Raw genomic sequence first — 18,184 nt, 5'->3', positions numbered from 1 at the left:
CATGTTTCCCTGTTACGGCCCGTACTGACGTCTACGTATGCCCCTGCCCCTAGGAACCCCCCACCCCCCCGCATCTTCCAGGGGCAGACTGTGTTCACTGTGAATCGCCTGCTTGACTCCCGCCGGGTCCGCGGCGGGTTGCAATATCTGGTGGACTGGGAGGGCTATGGTCCTGAGGAGCGCTGCTGGGTTCCTGCTCGGGATGTCCTTGATAAAGAACTATGTCGGGACTTCCATTCGGCCCATCCGGATCGCCCTGGGAACGTCAGGAGACGCTCCTAGAGGGGGGGGTCCTGTTAGGACTAGGACTGTTTTGGCCTCTAGAGGCCGCTGTTATTTCCTTTTCATGTCGTGTTTATTTTGGCCTCTAGAGGCCGCCACTGTTCCTGTGTTTGTGTTAATTGCCTAATTATCTTCACCTGTGTCCTTAATTAGTTTGTCTATTTATACCCCTGAGTTCAGTCCTCTTGTCACGGAGTCTTTGTGCTGTTATGTTTATCTCCAGTTTCCTTTGTACTGTGTTTTTTGATCTTCTTAGCTTTTGTATTTTTGCACTTTGCTTTTCTTTTGGATTATACTCTTTGGTTTTTTTTTGTCTTTTGTTTTGCCCTGTATATAGTGTATATAGTTTAAATAAACCTTTTGATTCTTTTTCTACTTCCGCCTCACGCCTCTGCATTTGAGTCATCCCCCTGGTGGCCTAGTGGGGGTTTGCTGGATTATCACACCAACGAACCAGGTTCGAATCCCAGCAAAACCCTAACACAGGGGCAATGGCCCCACCCACCCCCCTTTAGCTCCACCCCGGTCCTGTGTCTGTGTGTCTGTATGGATAGCAAATGTATGTAGTTTTGATAATTTCTTAGAATTTCTATAGTTTCTGTTTTTTGTATTTACTCCCTGCAAAAAGTCATTGGTTGCAAGTGATAAAGGGTTCTTGTTGAGAGAGAGGACCTTTGCTTGTGTTCTGGTAGAATGAGTTGGTTTTGAGGCATGTATGAAGTGTTTCTCGAATTATTGTACATTTTACAGAACTCTTACAGTAATGATATTATTGAATTTATCTTCAAGAATACATATTAGTGTAAGAAAAGTTATTTTCCTGTATCTTGTATGTCACTTCTTCATTCTCTTCTGGACTGTAAACAGACTTGTGTGAATTTCACACCTATTTCTGCTGTTCTTCTGTCAGTGACCACCATCTTCACTTCCTGCATTACGCCTGCAGTATATTTTTTATATTTACTGAAATGCATAACTCAATAATGTGTTCACATTTTCAAAACTCTTCACACAAATTGCACAACAGTAGTCTATATGGACTGAACTGTGTATAATTTTTCACTGCTTTCACACAAAACGGATTGAAGAACCGCAGGTTTCAATTTTTTTTTCACTCAAACTCAACCTTCAGCAGAACTGTGTATCTCCAGATAATTTTTTACATGTTTACATCCTGTTTTCAAAACTGATCAATACAAATTTAAAACCAGTGTTACTTAATAATAATAATAATAATAATAATAATAATAAAAACCAAACTCATTCAAATATGCAGTGAGAGAAAATCTACATAATGCACTTGACATAATGATCTAAAGGAAGTCAACATGGAAAGCATCATAACACATTATAGAATGATGCTGTATGGGGAATCATTTAATTTTGTCCTTTTATTAATGAGTTAGGTGACACGGTGGTGCAGTGATTAGCACTGTTGCCTCACAGCAAGAAGTGTCTGGGTTTGAGCCCAATGACTGATGGGGGCCTTTCTGTGTGGACTTTGTACTTGTATTTGCATGGGGGTCCTCTGGTTTCCACCACAGTCCAAAGACATGCAGTTCAGTTAACGGACTACTCGAAATTGCTGATAGGTGTGAATGGTTTTTTGTCTGGGGAAGCTGTTACAGGCTTAGGAAACCTTGTATCTTTATTTGACAAATAAGCATGAAGTTCTTTATTTAGCTGTAACCACTCAGCAAGAACTAGCCCTGTGCAGGGACCTATTTAATGGCATTCAAACATTGGTCATTGGAGTATTCTTCCTGGCTGTAAATGACAATAAACCTATTCCTCTGGGGCCAACTGTGTCTCTGTGAGGATCTGTCTTTTTTTTTTTTTAAATATATATTCTGTGCATGCCACAACATATGTTAACTGGCACTGTGAGAAAGAGGAAGTAGCTGTTCAGTCCTTATGCTGCCGTGGACGCAGTCATGTAGTCACTCTGGCAGGCTGAATGTCTCACAGTGGCTCCAACATGAGAACACACAACTGTGGCATCATTCGTGAAATGTATTTACCCCTCAAAGAATATCTTCATGCCACCATGTAATATCCTGTCTCTTTCTCATAGATAGATAGATAGATAGATAGATAGATAATGTGTGTGTGTGTGTGTGTGTGTGTGTATAAAATGTTACCAACTGTCAATAAATAAGACCGTATATCATTGAGCATGGAATATTACACAGTAACTGTGGGTGGTAAAAGAGAGCAACTGGACTTGCTTGAAGATTCTTGAAGACATTTCACCCCTCATCCGAAAGGCTTCTTCAGTTCTGTCTGACTGGTAGGGAGTATCAGGTATTTATCCCTTCTGTGGTGGGAATGCAGGTGAAAAGAGAAGTGACATCGTAAGAAACCATGGTTTCATCTAAGTCTAGTTTGAGGTCTGCAGCTTTAGTAGCAAAATCTTGGGAGTAAGGCCATCCCGCCATCACCTTAAGGCGGGACCCCACCAGTTGTTACAAAAAGAAAGGTGTTAGCTGCCTGCAACAACTAGAAAAGGACCAAGCCATCAACCGATCTCTGTACTACAGATTGTACCCTGGGGAAGCCGTTCCTCTCATATACGGACTCCCCAAGATTCACAAGGAAGGAGCTCCACTCAGACCTATCATCAGCAGTATAAACTCTGTCACCTATAACATTGCCAAACACCTAGCCACCATCCTGGCTCCTCTTGTTGGGAATACACTACATCACATCAAAAACTCCCAAGATTTTGCTACTAAAGTTGCAGACCTCAAACTAGACTTAGATGAAACCATGGTTTCTTATGATGTCACTTCTCTTTTCACCTGCATTCCCACCACAGAAGCAGTTGAATCTGTTAGAAAACGACTCCTTCAAGACAACACCTTACTGGATAGAACGAACCTCATCACGGACCAGATTTGCACCCTGCTTGACCTCTGCCTGACTACCACTGATTTCCAGTTTAATGAAAGTTTCTACAGACAGAAGCATGGATGTGCCATGGGCTCACCGGTGTCCCCTATTGTGGCCAATCTTTACATGGAGGAAATGGAACATAAAGCTTTGACCACTTTTTCAGGAGTTGCTCCCAGCCACTGGTTCAGATATGTGGATGACACCTGGGTTAAAATCAAAGCCCATGAAGTGGAAGCTTTCTCTAAACACATCAATGCAGTGGATATCAACATCAATTTCACTCGGGAGGACGTATGTGGGAATAATCTAGTCTTCTTGGATTGTGATGTACACATTAGACAAGACAGAAGCCTTAGCATCGAGGTCTACCGGAAACCCACACACACGGACCAGTACCTACTTTTCGACCCTCACCACCCACTGGAACACAAATTGGGGGTCATTAGGACCTTGCAACACAGGGCTCAGAACATCCCTACAATGGTAGAGGGAAAAGAGAAGGAGCAGAATCACATCAGGAAAGCACTTCAGAACTGTGGGTATCCCAACTGGTCTTTCTTCAAGAGCAGAAAAAGGAACATAACGGTCAAGGAGGATAACAGGAACAAACGCAAGAAAATTGTCATTCCCTACATTTCTGGTCTATCTGAGAAACTCAGGAGGATCTTCTACAAACACAACATTCCAGTATGTTTCAGACCCAGTCACACCCTGAAGCAGAAACTGGTCCACCCTAAGGACAGAATACCCAGACACAAACAGGACAACGTGGTGTATGCAATTCAGTGCAGTGAGCAATGCACAGACTCGTATATTGGTGAAACCAAGCAACCGCTTCACAGGCGTATGGCTCAACACAGGAGAGCCAGTTCCTCAGGCCAGGACTCTGCTGTCTACCTTCATCTTAACAACAAAGGACACTCATTTCAGGATTGCAACATATGTATTTTAGCCAGAGAGGATCGTTGGTATGAGCGAGGAGTTAAAGAAGCCATTTTTGTCAACCTGGAATGGCCATCACTGAACAGAGGTGGGGGTCTAAGACATCATTTATCAGCCACCTACAATGCAGTCCTTGGCGCACTTCCCAGACAACTGAATGCACACCAAAACCCAGCTGTTTTCAGTGGCTCACAGGAGGACAGAGAGAATCAGTATTCCATTGATCACCTTAACGGGCAATCCATTGATCACCCTAACGACTCTCGAGGCCATTCACATTCAGCCCCCAGTCAGTGCGTTTACATGCACATAGAGAAAATCGAATTTCTGCCGTAGCTTGTCTAAAATCGAAGCTCTAAATGGCATGTAAACATCTTAGCTAGGCTGAAATTGAATCGAACTTGATTTCTCGCAATCGAGCTACACGACCTAGATTATGCGATTTTTGCCGAGCTACTTAGTGCATGTATACCCTATCGAGCCACGCAGTCCAGCTACTTACTTCAGCACTGCCCCTTCCGGAAGTGACAAGTGACGAGACCACAAGCGGGAAACACAACAGCCTCGGTCGAAAAAAAAAAAAAAAAAACAGCCTCGGTCGGCATGACACTTCACCTTAGCCGCCCACTTTATTAGGAACACTTCTGTTCATACATACAAACTACAAACACTCTTCTTAGAGTTTATTTTATTTTTAAAAGGGACAGTGTACAAATTAAACATTATCCTTGTGGTAAGGACAGATGTCTGTACCAGGTTATAGCAGTACATGCTAATTTCCGCCTGTAGTCCCTTTGTTTATACTCTTGAATAGCTCTTCTTCATGACGACAACCGGAAGTGTACCAACACGATGGGGCGTGTAGCGCCACCTGTGGCTCGGGTGCACAATGCACCTCATAATAGCTCGATTTAAACACTGTGCATGTAGGATTGGATTTCTCTGGCACCCCTGCTGGGACCCTTTGCTCGATTACTGACAGTAGCTCGATTTGGATGTGCATGTAAACGTACTGAGTGACCCACACCAACAGGATGACTCAACGACACCTTAGATGAGCTTTTCATCCATGAGAGGATAAATACCTGATACTCCCTACCAGTCAGACAGAACTGAAGAAGCCTTTCGGATGAGAGGTGAAACGTCTTCAAGGATCTTCAAGCAAGTCCAGTTGCTCTCTTTTACCACCCACAGTTACTATGACCTGGATGACTGAGAATCTTCACAGAAATATTACACAGTATACCCATTGCATGGCACAATGTTGGTTAAATGATGCTGTGAGAAAGTGGAAGTCGCTGTTCTCCCATCAGTCCCCATACTACCCTGGCCACAGTCATGTGGTTATTGTGACATGCTGAGTGTCTCACAGTGGGTCTGAAGTACTGTGAGAGTGCTCGATATGTATGCAAGTATGGTTTTATGAACATTCAGATAACTGCCAGAGGATAGCTTCTTGTAAAGTCAAGACAAGTCAACTTTATTTGTATTGCATTTTTTTTACAATGGACATTGTTGCAAAGCAACTTTACAGAACATTAAAGATTTAAACATGTGCTATTTTTATCCCTAATAAATTTATTTATCTATCTATCCCTGATGAGCAAACCTATGGCAATGGGGGCAAGGGAAACACTCCCTCAGATGACATGAAGAAGAAACCTCAAGAGGAACCAGACTCAAAAGGGAACCCGTCCTCATCTGGGTGATAACAGATAGCGTAATTATTAGTAACTTGCTTTTATAACTGTGCCCTATATCATCACAAAGTACAACTGTGTAACCAGGAAATTCAATATAGTTTAAGCATGAACTCAGTTTTGCTGAAATGATCAACTGTTCATTGATGGAGACTTGAGTGCAAAACTGTTCATGACAACTGCAGTCCTAAAGTTATAATGGCAATTGTAGTCCTCAGCCATCATAGCAAAACTGTAAGTGTTCAGAGCCATCTTCCAAGTGCAACTTTCAACTGTCCATATGGGGCCATCCTCCACAGGAGCAATGTGATGAGACAGATGTAGGGCATCAGGATGGAGCAGGCAGGTCCGAAAAGCAGAAGAGGCCAGCATCACTGGTGTCTCAGTATTGACATGTAACTCAGCAGAGAGATAGACAGAGGGAGAGATGGGGGGGGACACAGGATGTAAGGTATGCCCAGTGTTACCTCACAGTTAAGAACAGTATACATTTTGCACTAAGTGCAAGCAGGGACTCTGGCAAGACTAACTATGACAGCATAACTAAAAGGGGAGAGCCAGAAGGTAACACAGACATGAGGGAGCCCTGGGAAATAAAGCAATCAGCCACTCCACCGTCAACAAACCCGAGTGAACATGTGTGTGCGTGTGTGCGCACGTGTGTATGGGGGGCCTGGCGACAGCATCCATACATCCCAGTTTCCTGAAACACTCTATGCCCAAGGACCCTCCAGATCTACTCATTTACCAAATATTTCTCAGCCTAGACTTAAAGACTGAGACTGTGTCTGACACTACTTGGAAGGCTATTCCATAATTGTGGAGCTTTGTAAAAAAAGGCTCTGCCCCCTGATGTAGCCTTCACTATATGAGGTACCAACAGCCCACACCTTTTGATCTAAGTAGGCGTGGCAGGTTATATAGGCAGGGGTGGTCCTTGGGGCGGTCCGACCGGGCAGCCGCCCGGGGCGGCATTGCGGGGGGCGGCACGAGCGCGAAAAAAAAAAAACGGTCCCCAAAAAAAAAAAAAAGGTCCCCCCCAAAAAAAAACCCCGAAAAAAAAAAAAGACGGGCGGGGGGGGGGTTGTGTGTGAACATTTTGGATGGGGAAGCCCAATACCAAAGTTGACGTCATCAGTGTGTGTGTGTGCCTAACTTGTTGTAGCCCCATAATATGCACAATCCCACCAGCGGAACGTTGTACTAGTCATCAAAAAGACTTTACTACCATAGTATTACACTATTATGACATTACACAGAGTCTTAAGTAATACATTACGACTTGATCATTGCCATTCTGGTAACAGCAAATTTATAACGGGCCGTGTCCGTGACGTACAACACACGACGAGAAATGTTTAAACAACCATGTAAAGCTGTTAACATTCTGTTGGCTAATACAGAGCCCAACGCGGGGGGGGCAGCACGAGCACGGGCGCAAAAAAAAAAAAAAAAACGGTCCCAAAAAAAAAAAAAGGTCCCCCAAAAAAACCCCCCCCCAAAAAAACCAAGACGGGGGGGGGCACCAGCAGGGGGTTTCGCCCGGGGAGTAAATCACTCTAGGATCGCCACTGTATATAGGACCAGAAGTTTGCTCAAGTACTGTGGCCAAAACTATTCAGTGCTTTCAAGGTCAATAGTAGTACTTTATAATCAATACGAAATTTGATTGGGAGCCAATGCAAAGTGGATAAGATAGGGGTAGTCATATCTTCTAGTTCTAGTAAGGACTCTTGCTACTGTATTTTGAACTAACTAAAGCTTGTTTATGCATTTATTGGAACATCCAGACAGTAAGGCATTACAATAATCCAACCTAAAAAGTAACAAAAGCATGAACTAGTTTTTCTGCATCATGTAGTGATATAGGCAGCATGGTGGTGTAGTGGTTAGCGCTGTCGCCTCACAGCAAGAAGGTCCTGGGTTCGAGCCCCGGGGCCGGCGAAGGCCTTTCTGTGTGGAGTTTGCATGTTCTCCCTGTGTCCGCGTGGGTTTGCTCCGGTTTCCCCCACAGTCCAAAGACATGCAGGTTAGGTTAACTGGTGACTCTAAATTGACCGTGAGTGTGAATGGTTGTCTGTGTCTATGTGTCAGCCCTGTGATGACCTGGCGACTTGTCCAGGGTGTACCCCGCCTTTCGCCTGTAGTCAGCTGGGATAGGCTCCAGCTTGCCTGCGACCCTGTAGAAGGATAAAGAGGCTAGAGATAATGAGATGAGATGTAGTAATATAATATTTCTTATCTTAGCAATATTTCTGAGATGAAACTAAGCTATCATCATAATGTTATTGATATGAGTTTCAAACAAAAGACTGGAGTCAATGATCACACTTCGGTCTTTTACTGCTGCACATGAAGAAACAGGAAGGAAACAGAGTTACTATGTAATCAAAAAACCTACTTCTAGCTAAGTACAAGTACTTCTGTCTTGTCAGAGTTAAGTAGAAGGAAGTTAATAAGGATCCAGTGACTGATGTCCTTTACACATTCCTCAGTTTTATGAAGCTGGTGTCTCTCATCTGGCTTTGCAGAAATGTACAACTGTGTGTCATCAGCATAACAGTGGAAGCTCATCCCATGCTTATAAATAATATTACCCAGAGGTGGCATATATAAAGAAAAAAGCAGTGGGCCTAACGCAGAACTTTGTGGAACACCAAACTTTACCTTAGTATGCATTGAAAAATCACCATTTACATCAATAAACTGATAGCGATCAGTTAAATAAGACCTGAGCCAGGAGAGGGCCGTTCCCTTGATTCCCACAACATTTTCTTGTCTATCAAGGAGAATGGAATGATCAGTGGTGTCAAAGGGTGCACTAAGGTCAAACAATACAAGCAGGGAGACACAGCCCTGATCAGATGGCAACAGTAGGTAATTTACTTCTTTAACCAGTGCTGTCTCTGTGCAATGATGAGGTCGAAATCCTGACTGATACATTTCATGGATGTTATTCTTATGTAGACTTGAGCATAACTGTTGTGCCACAGCTTTTTCTAGGATCGTGGAGATAAAGGGGAGGTTTGATATTGGCCTATCATTGGACAGCTGACAGGGGTCAAAGTTAGGATTTTTAATTAGGGGTTTGATAACCGCTCATTTAAAGGATTTGGGTACATAGCCAATTGTAAGGGAATAACTGATTATTTTTAGAAGAGGTTCAATTGCTTCATGTATTATCTGTTTGAAGAGTCTTGAAAGTCAGGGATCTTGTATACAAGTTGAAGATTTTGATGTGGAAATTTATGAAGTTAGTTCAATTTCTCTGAGGGGAGTAAAACATTCTAATTGCTAGTCTGATACAGTTATATTGTTAACTACAGGGTTACTTAAATTGTCTGGCCTTAAATTAGGAGCTCGATTTTTTTTTTGTTGGATATTGTCAATTTTGTCAGTGAAAAAAATCATGAAGTTGTTGTGACACTTCATGATTGCATTATTGATATTGCAGGTGTGCATGTCTCTGTTGTGGTCTTTTTCCTTGTTAATTTTACTCCAGTATTAAATAAGAATCTAGGATTATTTTTGCTATCCTCAATTAGGGTGGAGAGATATGTTGATCTAGCAGCACTAAGAGCTTTTCTATGCTTCAGGAGGCTCTCTTGCCATGCCATTTGGAATACTACCAATTTAGTTTGACACCATTTACATTCTAATTTTTGAGTGGCCTGTTTTAAAGGATATAAGCAGAACCATGGTCTCACTTTTTGTTCATAAATGCCTTGAGACCTCAAGAATGGCATAGGAAAAGTTTTAAGTGTTAACAATAAATCTAATATAGTAATTTTTAGGATTAAAGTAATTCATATACAGTAGGTAGCGGTCTGAGTGAATGACCTTGACATCCGTGACGTCACAGCAGGAAGTCTATCGGTTTCATCACCATTTCCACTATACTAAAACTCAGAGCTGATTGCAACTCCGATCCTCCATTTTGAGCTAATTTATCACCATGCCACATTGATGTGTTGCTGGCGGGTGCAGCAACATGACAGTAGGTGGATTTACATTGCATTCATGGCCCAAGAATGTTCAAACTGCAAAGATTTGGATGCGTTTTGTGAGAAGTTCATGGGCACTTTGGGCACCTATGAAGTGGTCTCTTCTCTGCTCTGCACATTTTAGTGAAGACTCGTACGAGACCTCTGATCTGTTGAGGAGCATTGGCTACAAGCCCATATTGAAAGAGGGTGCAGTACCAACAATTAAAGGAAAATAAAACTACAAGAAGAGGAAAGTCAGTTCAGTTGCACCAGTTCTCCCGGAGTGTGAGCCGAGGGTTGTTGCTAAAACCCGGGATGGAACGGGATATATTATCACTCGGGCAGTGACCTCCCTGCGGTTGTTGCTAAAACCAGTGACATCCCGTCCCGTTCTGTCCCGGGTTTTAGTAATTGCCTGAGCTGAGCAGTAATGGCAGAGTACTCATCTCATCTCATCATCTCTAGCCGCTTTATCCTGTTCTACAGGATGCTCGAACTCAGACCTTCTTGCTGTGAGGCGACAGCGCTAACCACTACACTACAGTGCCACCGCGGAGTACTCAGTATGGAGAAAATGGAGAATGAGTGGACTAGCCATCCGATTTCTCCGCTGGATATGCTTGCCTCAGCAGTAATATCTCACCCTTGTGTGGAAGAAGCGAATGAATGGAGAACTGAACAAACAACTGAAAGTCAGATTGTTTCAAAACAATCGGCCACAAGATCAGCCTTCAAGAAGCAAGAACACAGACGGGTAAGCTGCGACTCTCATTTGGATACAAAACAACAAAAACAACAACACTCGTTGTTTACCTGCATTTAAATTAACACGTAACTTATACTGTGTGTGCAGAAGAATCAGTAATGATAAAATGCTTGTATCTTCTGTCTGTTGTGCTTCACGTCGCTGCAGGTGAGTGAAGATATTTTCTATTTTCTAGGACAGAAATGAGAGAGGCGGCACGGTGGTGTAGTGGTTAGCGCTGTCGCCTCACAGCAAGAAGGTCCGGGTTTGAGCCCTGTGGCCGGCGAGGGCCTTTCTGTGCGGAGTTTGCATGTTCTCCCCGTGTCTGCGTGGGTTTCCTCCGGGTGCTCCGGTTTCCCCCACAGTTCAAAGACATGCAGGTTAGGTTAACTGGTGACTGTAAATTGACCGTAGGTGTGAATGTGAGTGTGAATGGTTGTCTGTGTCTATGTGTCAGCCCTGTGATGACCTGGCAACTTGTCCAGGGTGTACCCCGCCTTTCGCCCATAGTCAGCTGGGATAGGCTCCAGCTTGCCTGCGACCCTGTAGAACAGGATAAAGCGGCTAGAGATAATGAGATGAGATGAGAAAGGAGAGAGAATATTAGCCAGTTCTTAGTTCATCTGCTTTGTGTTTAGTTAATGTGGTTTCTGTCCAGACTGGGTTACAGTCCGCCATAGTTCAGCCCTGTTCCTGAACAACCAAACCCTACACTGTCAAATGTTTATCATTTAGAGTTTTAATTCACAATAGCTTTACTTACTAAAGTGTTATAATATTAATTGGGCCAACAGAGATGAACACATTCAGTGGAAATATTTGACGATGGCTTTATGTAATGTTATGAAAATGCAGAATTTCAAGACCAGCATGTACGATTGTTACATTTTCCAAAGACAGCAGTAATCTTTATACACAAGGCAAACATGCACATCGACCTGTTCAGCTTTTTTCTTCCTGATTAACTTCAGTCTAAATGTCCTGATGAAGAGAGGTGGGCGAATGAATAAGGAGGTTTCTACAGTTCGATTATTTTACTTACCCTGTATGTTTTTCCATATTTACTGAATTACATCTCTCATCATCTCTGTCTTCTTGAATGCTTCTATAAGAACTCATATGAAGCATGTCACTTTTTGGCTGCAAATAGACTTGTGCGAATTTCACACCTTTTTCTGCTGTATCTCTGTCAGTGACCACCATCTTCACTTCCTGCATTCCACCTTATTTATAGGGTTTTTTATTACTTACATTAATCTGTCAAGACTGTGTTCATATTTTCAAACCTCACAACAGTTGTCCATTTGGACTGAATGTCCATCACTGTGTATTACTTTTTATTGCTTTGACATGAAAATGATTGAAGAACCTCAGCTTTCAAAATTCATAAATTCTTTTGTTGCACAAACACAACCTCCAACAAAGCTCTGTCTACAGCTTATTTTTCACATGTTGACACACTTTACAAAACTGATCAAAACAATTCTAACCAAACAATAAAAAAGAACTATCAAAATCTGAAAAAATGACACCCTTCTGAGCAGTAGCTCAATGTGCCTTAACCACTGATCTACCACTTCCACTGTGCATTTCCTGTTCATGTGTGAACGATGTACTCATCTGAATCAACTCAGTGCAGGACTTTTTACTGTATTATACAGCTAAAGGATATCTTTAGCATTTGGTGATTATGTGATGTGTGTGTATATGTGTCTGTATGTATCACAAATGTACATACTTTTGATATTTCTTGGAATTTCAGTAGTTTCTTTTTCTTTTTTTGTACTTTGGATTTACTCCCTGCAAAAAGTCATTGTTTGCAAGTGATAAAGGGTTCTTGCTCAAATCTCTTCATTAAGTTTGTGGATGACACGACTGTGGTGGGTCTCATCAACAGTGGCGATGAGACAATCTACAGGAGTGAGGTGAGCTGCTTGGCCATGTGGTGCAAGGACAACAATCTCCGTCTGAATGTGGAGAAGACGAAGGAGATTGTTGTGGACTTCAGGAGAGAGCACACCCAGCATGCTCCACTATATATCGACGGTGCTGCAGTGGAGAGGGTGAGCAGCACCAAGTTTCTGGGCGTGCACATCTCTGAAGACCTGTCCTGGAGCAACAACACCGCATCACTGGCCAAAAAAGCCCAACAGCGTCTGTACTTCCTCCGCAAACTGAGGAGAGCAAGAGCCCCGGCCCCCATCATGCACACTTTCTACAGAGGCACCATCGAGAACATCCTGACCAGCTGCATCACCGTGTGGTACGGCGCCTGCACCGTGTCCTGCTGCAAGTCTCTGCAGCGCATCGTGAAAGCAGCTGAGAGGATCACTGATGTCTCTCTCCCTTCTCTAATGGATATTTATAGCCGGCAAAAGTGACGATGGTTCAACATCGTATATTCGACCTTCTCTGACGGTCGACAGATCAACCTTTACCCACTGTGATTCAACAGTGATAAATCGACCTCCGACGGCGGAGAAATCGACGTTTCACGGCGCCGTTTCAGCGTTGATTTTCTGACTTACGACAGAAACCAACCATTCTGACCAAGAATCGGCGCCGTTTCAACGTCCCTCTGCTATCTGGGAGGGCTTTGGGGTTAAGGCTCATGCAGACCAATTTTTAGTATTTATGCTGCATTAACCATGTGAGCAGTTAGTTATAGCAAGCAAGTACAATTTTAGCTGACAACGTTCATATAGACATTCCAATAATGAAATGGATAACCGGCATATGAAATGGACAAAAACTGACTAAAAAGATTGTTAGATAGCTTGACTTAAGCTGTAATGGGGATAATGCCATTGCCACTTTTAAGGTCCCCCTTTTCAGATATCTGTTTTCCTTTATGATCAACTAATGTTACTAACCAAGCATGCAGCTCATTCCATCCAAGTGTTAGTCATACATACACATAGTTCTCACAACACACTGTTTTAGCACGATTATATGACCGATTCTGAATTATGTACCTTATGGTTAAGGTTATGGATACTTTAGAGCCAGGGCCCTCTTCAAGTCATGATGCAGCCAGAGAGGAGGCCAGAGATATTCAAATAGAAGAAGAGGCTAAGGATGACAGTGCACATAGTGACAGCAGCACAGATGAGGAGCAGGAAGCAGTGAAGAGCAAGGAACAATGTGAGATTGAGATGAGGGACATTTCAGGCACTGAGTCACATACACTGCTTTCAGAACCAGATGATCTGCTGTCAGTTGACCCAGGCTTGTGGCCAGCAAAGTTAAGCGTCAGTGACAGGGCAATTATTGTTAGAAAGTTGGCAACAAGGGAAGACAAAGAAATGTCCAAAGATTCAGAGGGAAAGCCATTTCCAGACTACTTGAGGCATCGCATGGCAGAGAAAAGGTGAAAAGGGACTGGTTAGTTCATAGTGACAGTGCAAATGCTCATTTTTGCATTCCGTGTGTTCGTTTTTCACATGGATTAAAAAGGCCTTCTCGTAGCACTCTGAATAGTGACCACAGGTACAAGATGTGTGACGTTAAGTGGCGCCGCATGTATGATAAACTTCCAAATCATAAAAATAACAAGGCACACAGGGACTGCTATTTGAAATGTTAAAACCTGCAGTGTTCTGTTATGGCTCAAAGTGGCACTGACCATCAGCTGCAATGACGGATGCAGTCAGAGATCGAAAGAAATAAAGCTCTCTTGCTGAGACTACTTCATGTTACTCTGCACTTGGCATCAATAAAGTTACCTTTCAGAGGCAAAAGAAAAGACTTGGGTGATGTTCACAGTGGGAATTTCTTGGGCACACTAGAACACTTGTCCCACTATGACCCACTTTGGAAAGACCACCTAGAAAAAGTGAGGACTTCAAAAAAAGAAAGCAGACTAACTCATTATTTGAGCTTGGACATCCAAAATGAGTTAATTGAATTGTGGGGGGAAAAGAGTCCTTAAAACAATTCTTAGGGAAAGGGAGGATGACCTCTATTATGGCATTATTTGTGATACCACACCAGATATTTCCCACACTGAGAAAAATGTTGTGCTCATACAATATACCCCTTTTAATAAAGAAGTTAATAAAGAAGATTCATTGAGTTAAAACATTTCTACAGAAAAATAGGAAGTGAAAAAGCAGGGATGATGGTGTGCGTGCTTGAGGACCTAGGGATAGACATCAATAACAACTGTTTAATGACAAGTGGCTCTCTGGGATTAAAAAGAAATAATACACACATGATCACAAAGTATGTCACACACACTGTAGTGAGGAACTGAGCTGGAAAACAAGATTTTGTAATTAAATAGATTGAAGCATAAGTTTTTTTTTTTTTTATTTTTTTTTTAATAAAATGACAGTTTGAAATGCTGTACTTCATACTGTATTCAGTAGATTCTGAGTTTTTGTGTGTTTGTTTCTGTAGGCTGTGCTCTCTCTGGTGATAATAATCTGAGAGAAATCACACGACACAAAGGTGGTTCAGTGCTGTTACCCTGCTCCTGCTCTGACCTCAACACCAAACCTCAGAAATTCACCTGGGAGACCCGCAGAACAGGACGTTTCACAGAAATGTTAAATGATGAGCACTACCGTGGCAGATTTCAGCTGTTTAATAACATTTCTCCTGCTAATCTGTCTCTGCTCCTATCTGACCTGAGAGAAGAGGATGAGGGAGACTACAGGTGCAGAACTGAGAGGGAACACAGAGACATCACGCTTTATGTTAAAGGTAAAGCATTTAAATACACAATAAAAGTTGATCTTCACTGTGAAAGCAGGCTTGATTTGTCTTTAAATGAATTACAGTCACAGATGTAACAAAAATGTGGGGGAGTCACGTGATCAGCTGGACAAGATGGCAGCTTCGGTCGAATCCGCTCAACCCGGCGTTGCCATTTTTACTTTTATTTCCCGTTGTGACAACTATTATTTTTCTTATTTGACGGTACTACTGATTGTAAATACGCCATGTCCGATTCGAGCCAGAAATCTGAGGCAGGCCTTGCTGTAAAGACAAGAGGGATAACAACAAGAGAAACAAATCCGCTCCTCGCACCCTAATCTTTAATCCGCTCCGCTACACAACGCGCCAGCTGATTCCTCGCACCGCCAAGAAATCCCCGCTCATAGTGAACGGACGGACGGGTCGCTTTTCACCCGACTACAGCGGCTTCACCATCAAGCGGCGCTCAGCTTTCTCCCAAGCTATGAATATGGCCCGAGCAAAAGGAGCGGAGTTCTTCCTGCTCTACCCCGCCACGCTGAAAGGCAAAGCTGCCGGCAAAGCGGAGGTTTTCCAGCGCCCGGATAAGGCCGAGGATTTCATCAGATCCCTCCCGGCATCGCGAGCTCCACCTGCGGCCGGGAATGACGACTCGGTGCCCGAACAATCGGGCGAAGCTGTCGGCGAACTCCGGCTCTTTGAAACTGAATTATTCTACACGGTGCCCAGATTCCACTGTTGAACATCAGCCGGAGTCTCTGACACACCACTGGTTTGTTAATATAATGTGTTTAATAGGTTTTTTTTCTTTGTTCTTCTGATTATGATTAGAGAGAAGTGGCTGACTTTAGCCTGGCCTGCATTAGCAGTTATTTTACAATCCTTTTGGCCCAGAATTAGTTTTATTTTTTCCGCAGTCCAAATCCTGCGCTCTGATTGGCTGGCGAGCGGCTCTGTATCCTACGCTACGGACCCCGGTTACGGACCTCTGGCGACTCGCTCGTTCACAACAACAACAAACATAGCAGCATTTTTTGTCAATATTTATTTTCGCATTTCTCAGGAGAATAGCATTAATTTTACAGCATGGATAACGACAGTGTTCACAGCGAAAGCGAGTTTTACTGCCCTGAGGAAGAAGAAATAAATTAAAACATTTCAGGAGAAAGCTAAAAACCTAACTTGCTAACGCTGAGCAAAAACATGGCTGAATCCTGAATGGCTCCTATTTGTATAAATAGGGGACTACATAGGCGGCAAAATGTAGTTGTTTTCCTGCCATGGAAGTGCACTTGTAAACCGAAGAGAAAGCTATTTGCATTACAGCCGTGAATGAGGATTCAAAATGGCGGCTCGCTCGGTTTTCCCTTTCGGGCGCTCTCGATTCCTGTTAGAATTTGGTAAAGAAAAAAATAAATATATTATTTACCAGCTGAAGGTCGGTCCGTATGGTGAAATACCGTGAGGGAGGCCTCGGTCAGTACTTTCAAGACCTCGGTCACGGTATTTCACCATACGGACCGACCTTCAGCTGGTAAATAAATATTTATTTGCTGGGGCTTTGTGGGCTCCCTTAGCTTTCTCTAAGGACAGAACTGAGCATACCACTACTATAATCTGGAGGGTTTGACTGTGACGCTGAGCTTGTTTGTTTGCTCGGGTACCTGGTTAGCCGGCAGTTAAGATGTGTGTGTGTGTGTGTGCCGGGGCATCCAGAGAGGAGAGCTGATTCCTGTTTTTCTTCCTGAGCCCTAAACTCACAGTTACTTCTGCTAGATGCAGCTCATTCTATAGGCATGTGACGACAAAAATCAAAGTTATTAGATTAAGAATATTTCTGCTACACTAGAAAAGACCTTTAAAATGATGCATGAATCAGCTATCTATGACAAATATTAAAGTTATGAATTTTTTAATTTTGAAAAATCGAGGGGATTTTCAGCCCTTCATTACACACTAAAACAATAGAAGAACTGTGACCGATATCAACAACTTCCACCTGTAAATGACCATAACTTGCTTAATTTTTGTCCTACTTCAAAAAGTAAGGTATCAGCTGAAAGCTTATGATAAGGGGAACAAGAAAATAAAATGTATCCAAACTACAATGTCATATACTATTATTTTTATTTTAATTACCATGGTAATTAACATCTTTTTAAAAACAATTACAGCATGAGTGTGACACATAACTGTATACTGCCACCATTTACCCTTCAAAACTCAGGGATGAAAGTCTTCCGGATTTACCCGGGAACACAGATATTTGACAAAACTCTTGAAAATCTCCGGTTTTCAGAATGGAGAAATTTATTTTTCGGATTTTTCATGTTCCTAAACGCGGCGTAATACTTCGCATCATCCTTGCATGGGCGCGGTCCTTTAATAGCCCAAATACAGTTCATTGATTAAAGATACAGTGGGGCAAAAAAGTATTTAGTCAGCCACCAATTGTGCAAGTTCTCCCACTTAAAAAGATGAGAGAGGCCTGTAATTTTCATCATAGGTACACTTCAACTATGAGAGACAGAATGGGGGGAAAAAATCCAGGAAATCACATTGTAGGATTTTTAATGAATTAATTGTTAAATTCCTCAGTAAAATAAGTATTTGGTCACCTACAAACAAGCAAGATTTCTGGCTCTCACAGACCTGTAACAACTTCTTTAAGAGGCTCCTCTGTCCTCCACTCGTTACCTGTATTAATGGCACCTGTTTGAACTCGTTATCAGTATAAAAGACACCTGTCCACAACCTCAAACAGTCACACTCCAAACTCCACTATGGCCAAGACCAAAGAGCTGTCAAAGAACACCAGAAACAAAATTGTAGACCTGTACCAGGCTGGGAAGACTGAATCTGCAATAGGTAAGCAGCTTGGTGTGAAGAAATCAACTGTGGGAGCAATTATTAGAAAATGGAAGACATTACAA

At 42.7% G+C, this 18,184-nt stretch overlaps 1 protein-coding gene across 3 annotated transcripts in view; it reads left to right on the top strand.

Annotated features, from left to right (window-relative positions):
• Positions 1–18,184, top strand: part of LOC132881495 (junctional adhesion molecule-like) — a 160,126-nt gene that overhangs the window by 13,796 nt on the left and 128,146 nt on the right. For all 3 annotated transcript variants that reach the window (XM_060914003.1, XM_060914002.1, XM_060914001.1), the window contains exon 2: positions 14,952–15,257. In XM_060914003.1, coding sequence (XP_060769986.1) covers positions 14,952–15,257 — 306 coding nt within the window. The remainder of the gene's footprint in view (positions 1–14,951; positions 15,258–18,184) is intronic.

The sequence above is a fragment of the Neoarius graeffei genome, chromosome 2 (genome assembly GCF_027579695.1).
Source record: "Neoarius graeffei isolate fNeoGra1 chromosome 2, fNeoGra1.pri, whole genome shotgun sequence".
Taxonomy (NCBI): Eukaryota; Metazoa; Chordata; class Actinopteri; order Siluriformes; family Ariidae; genus Neoarius; species Neoarius graeffei.
This window is presented reverse-complemented; position numbering and strand designations above follow the sequence as displayed.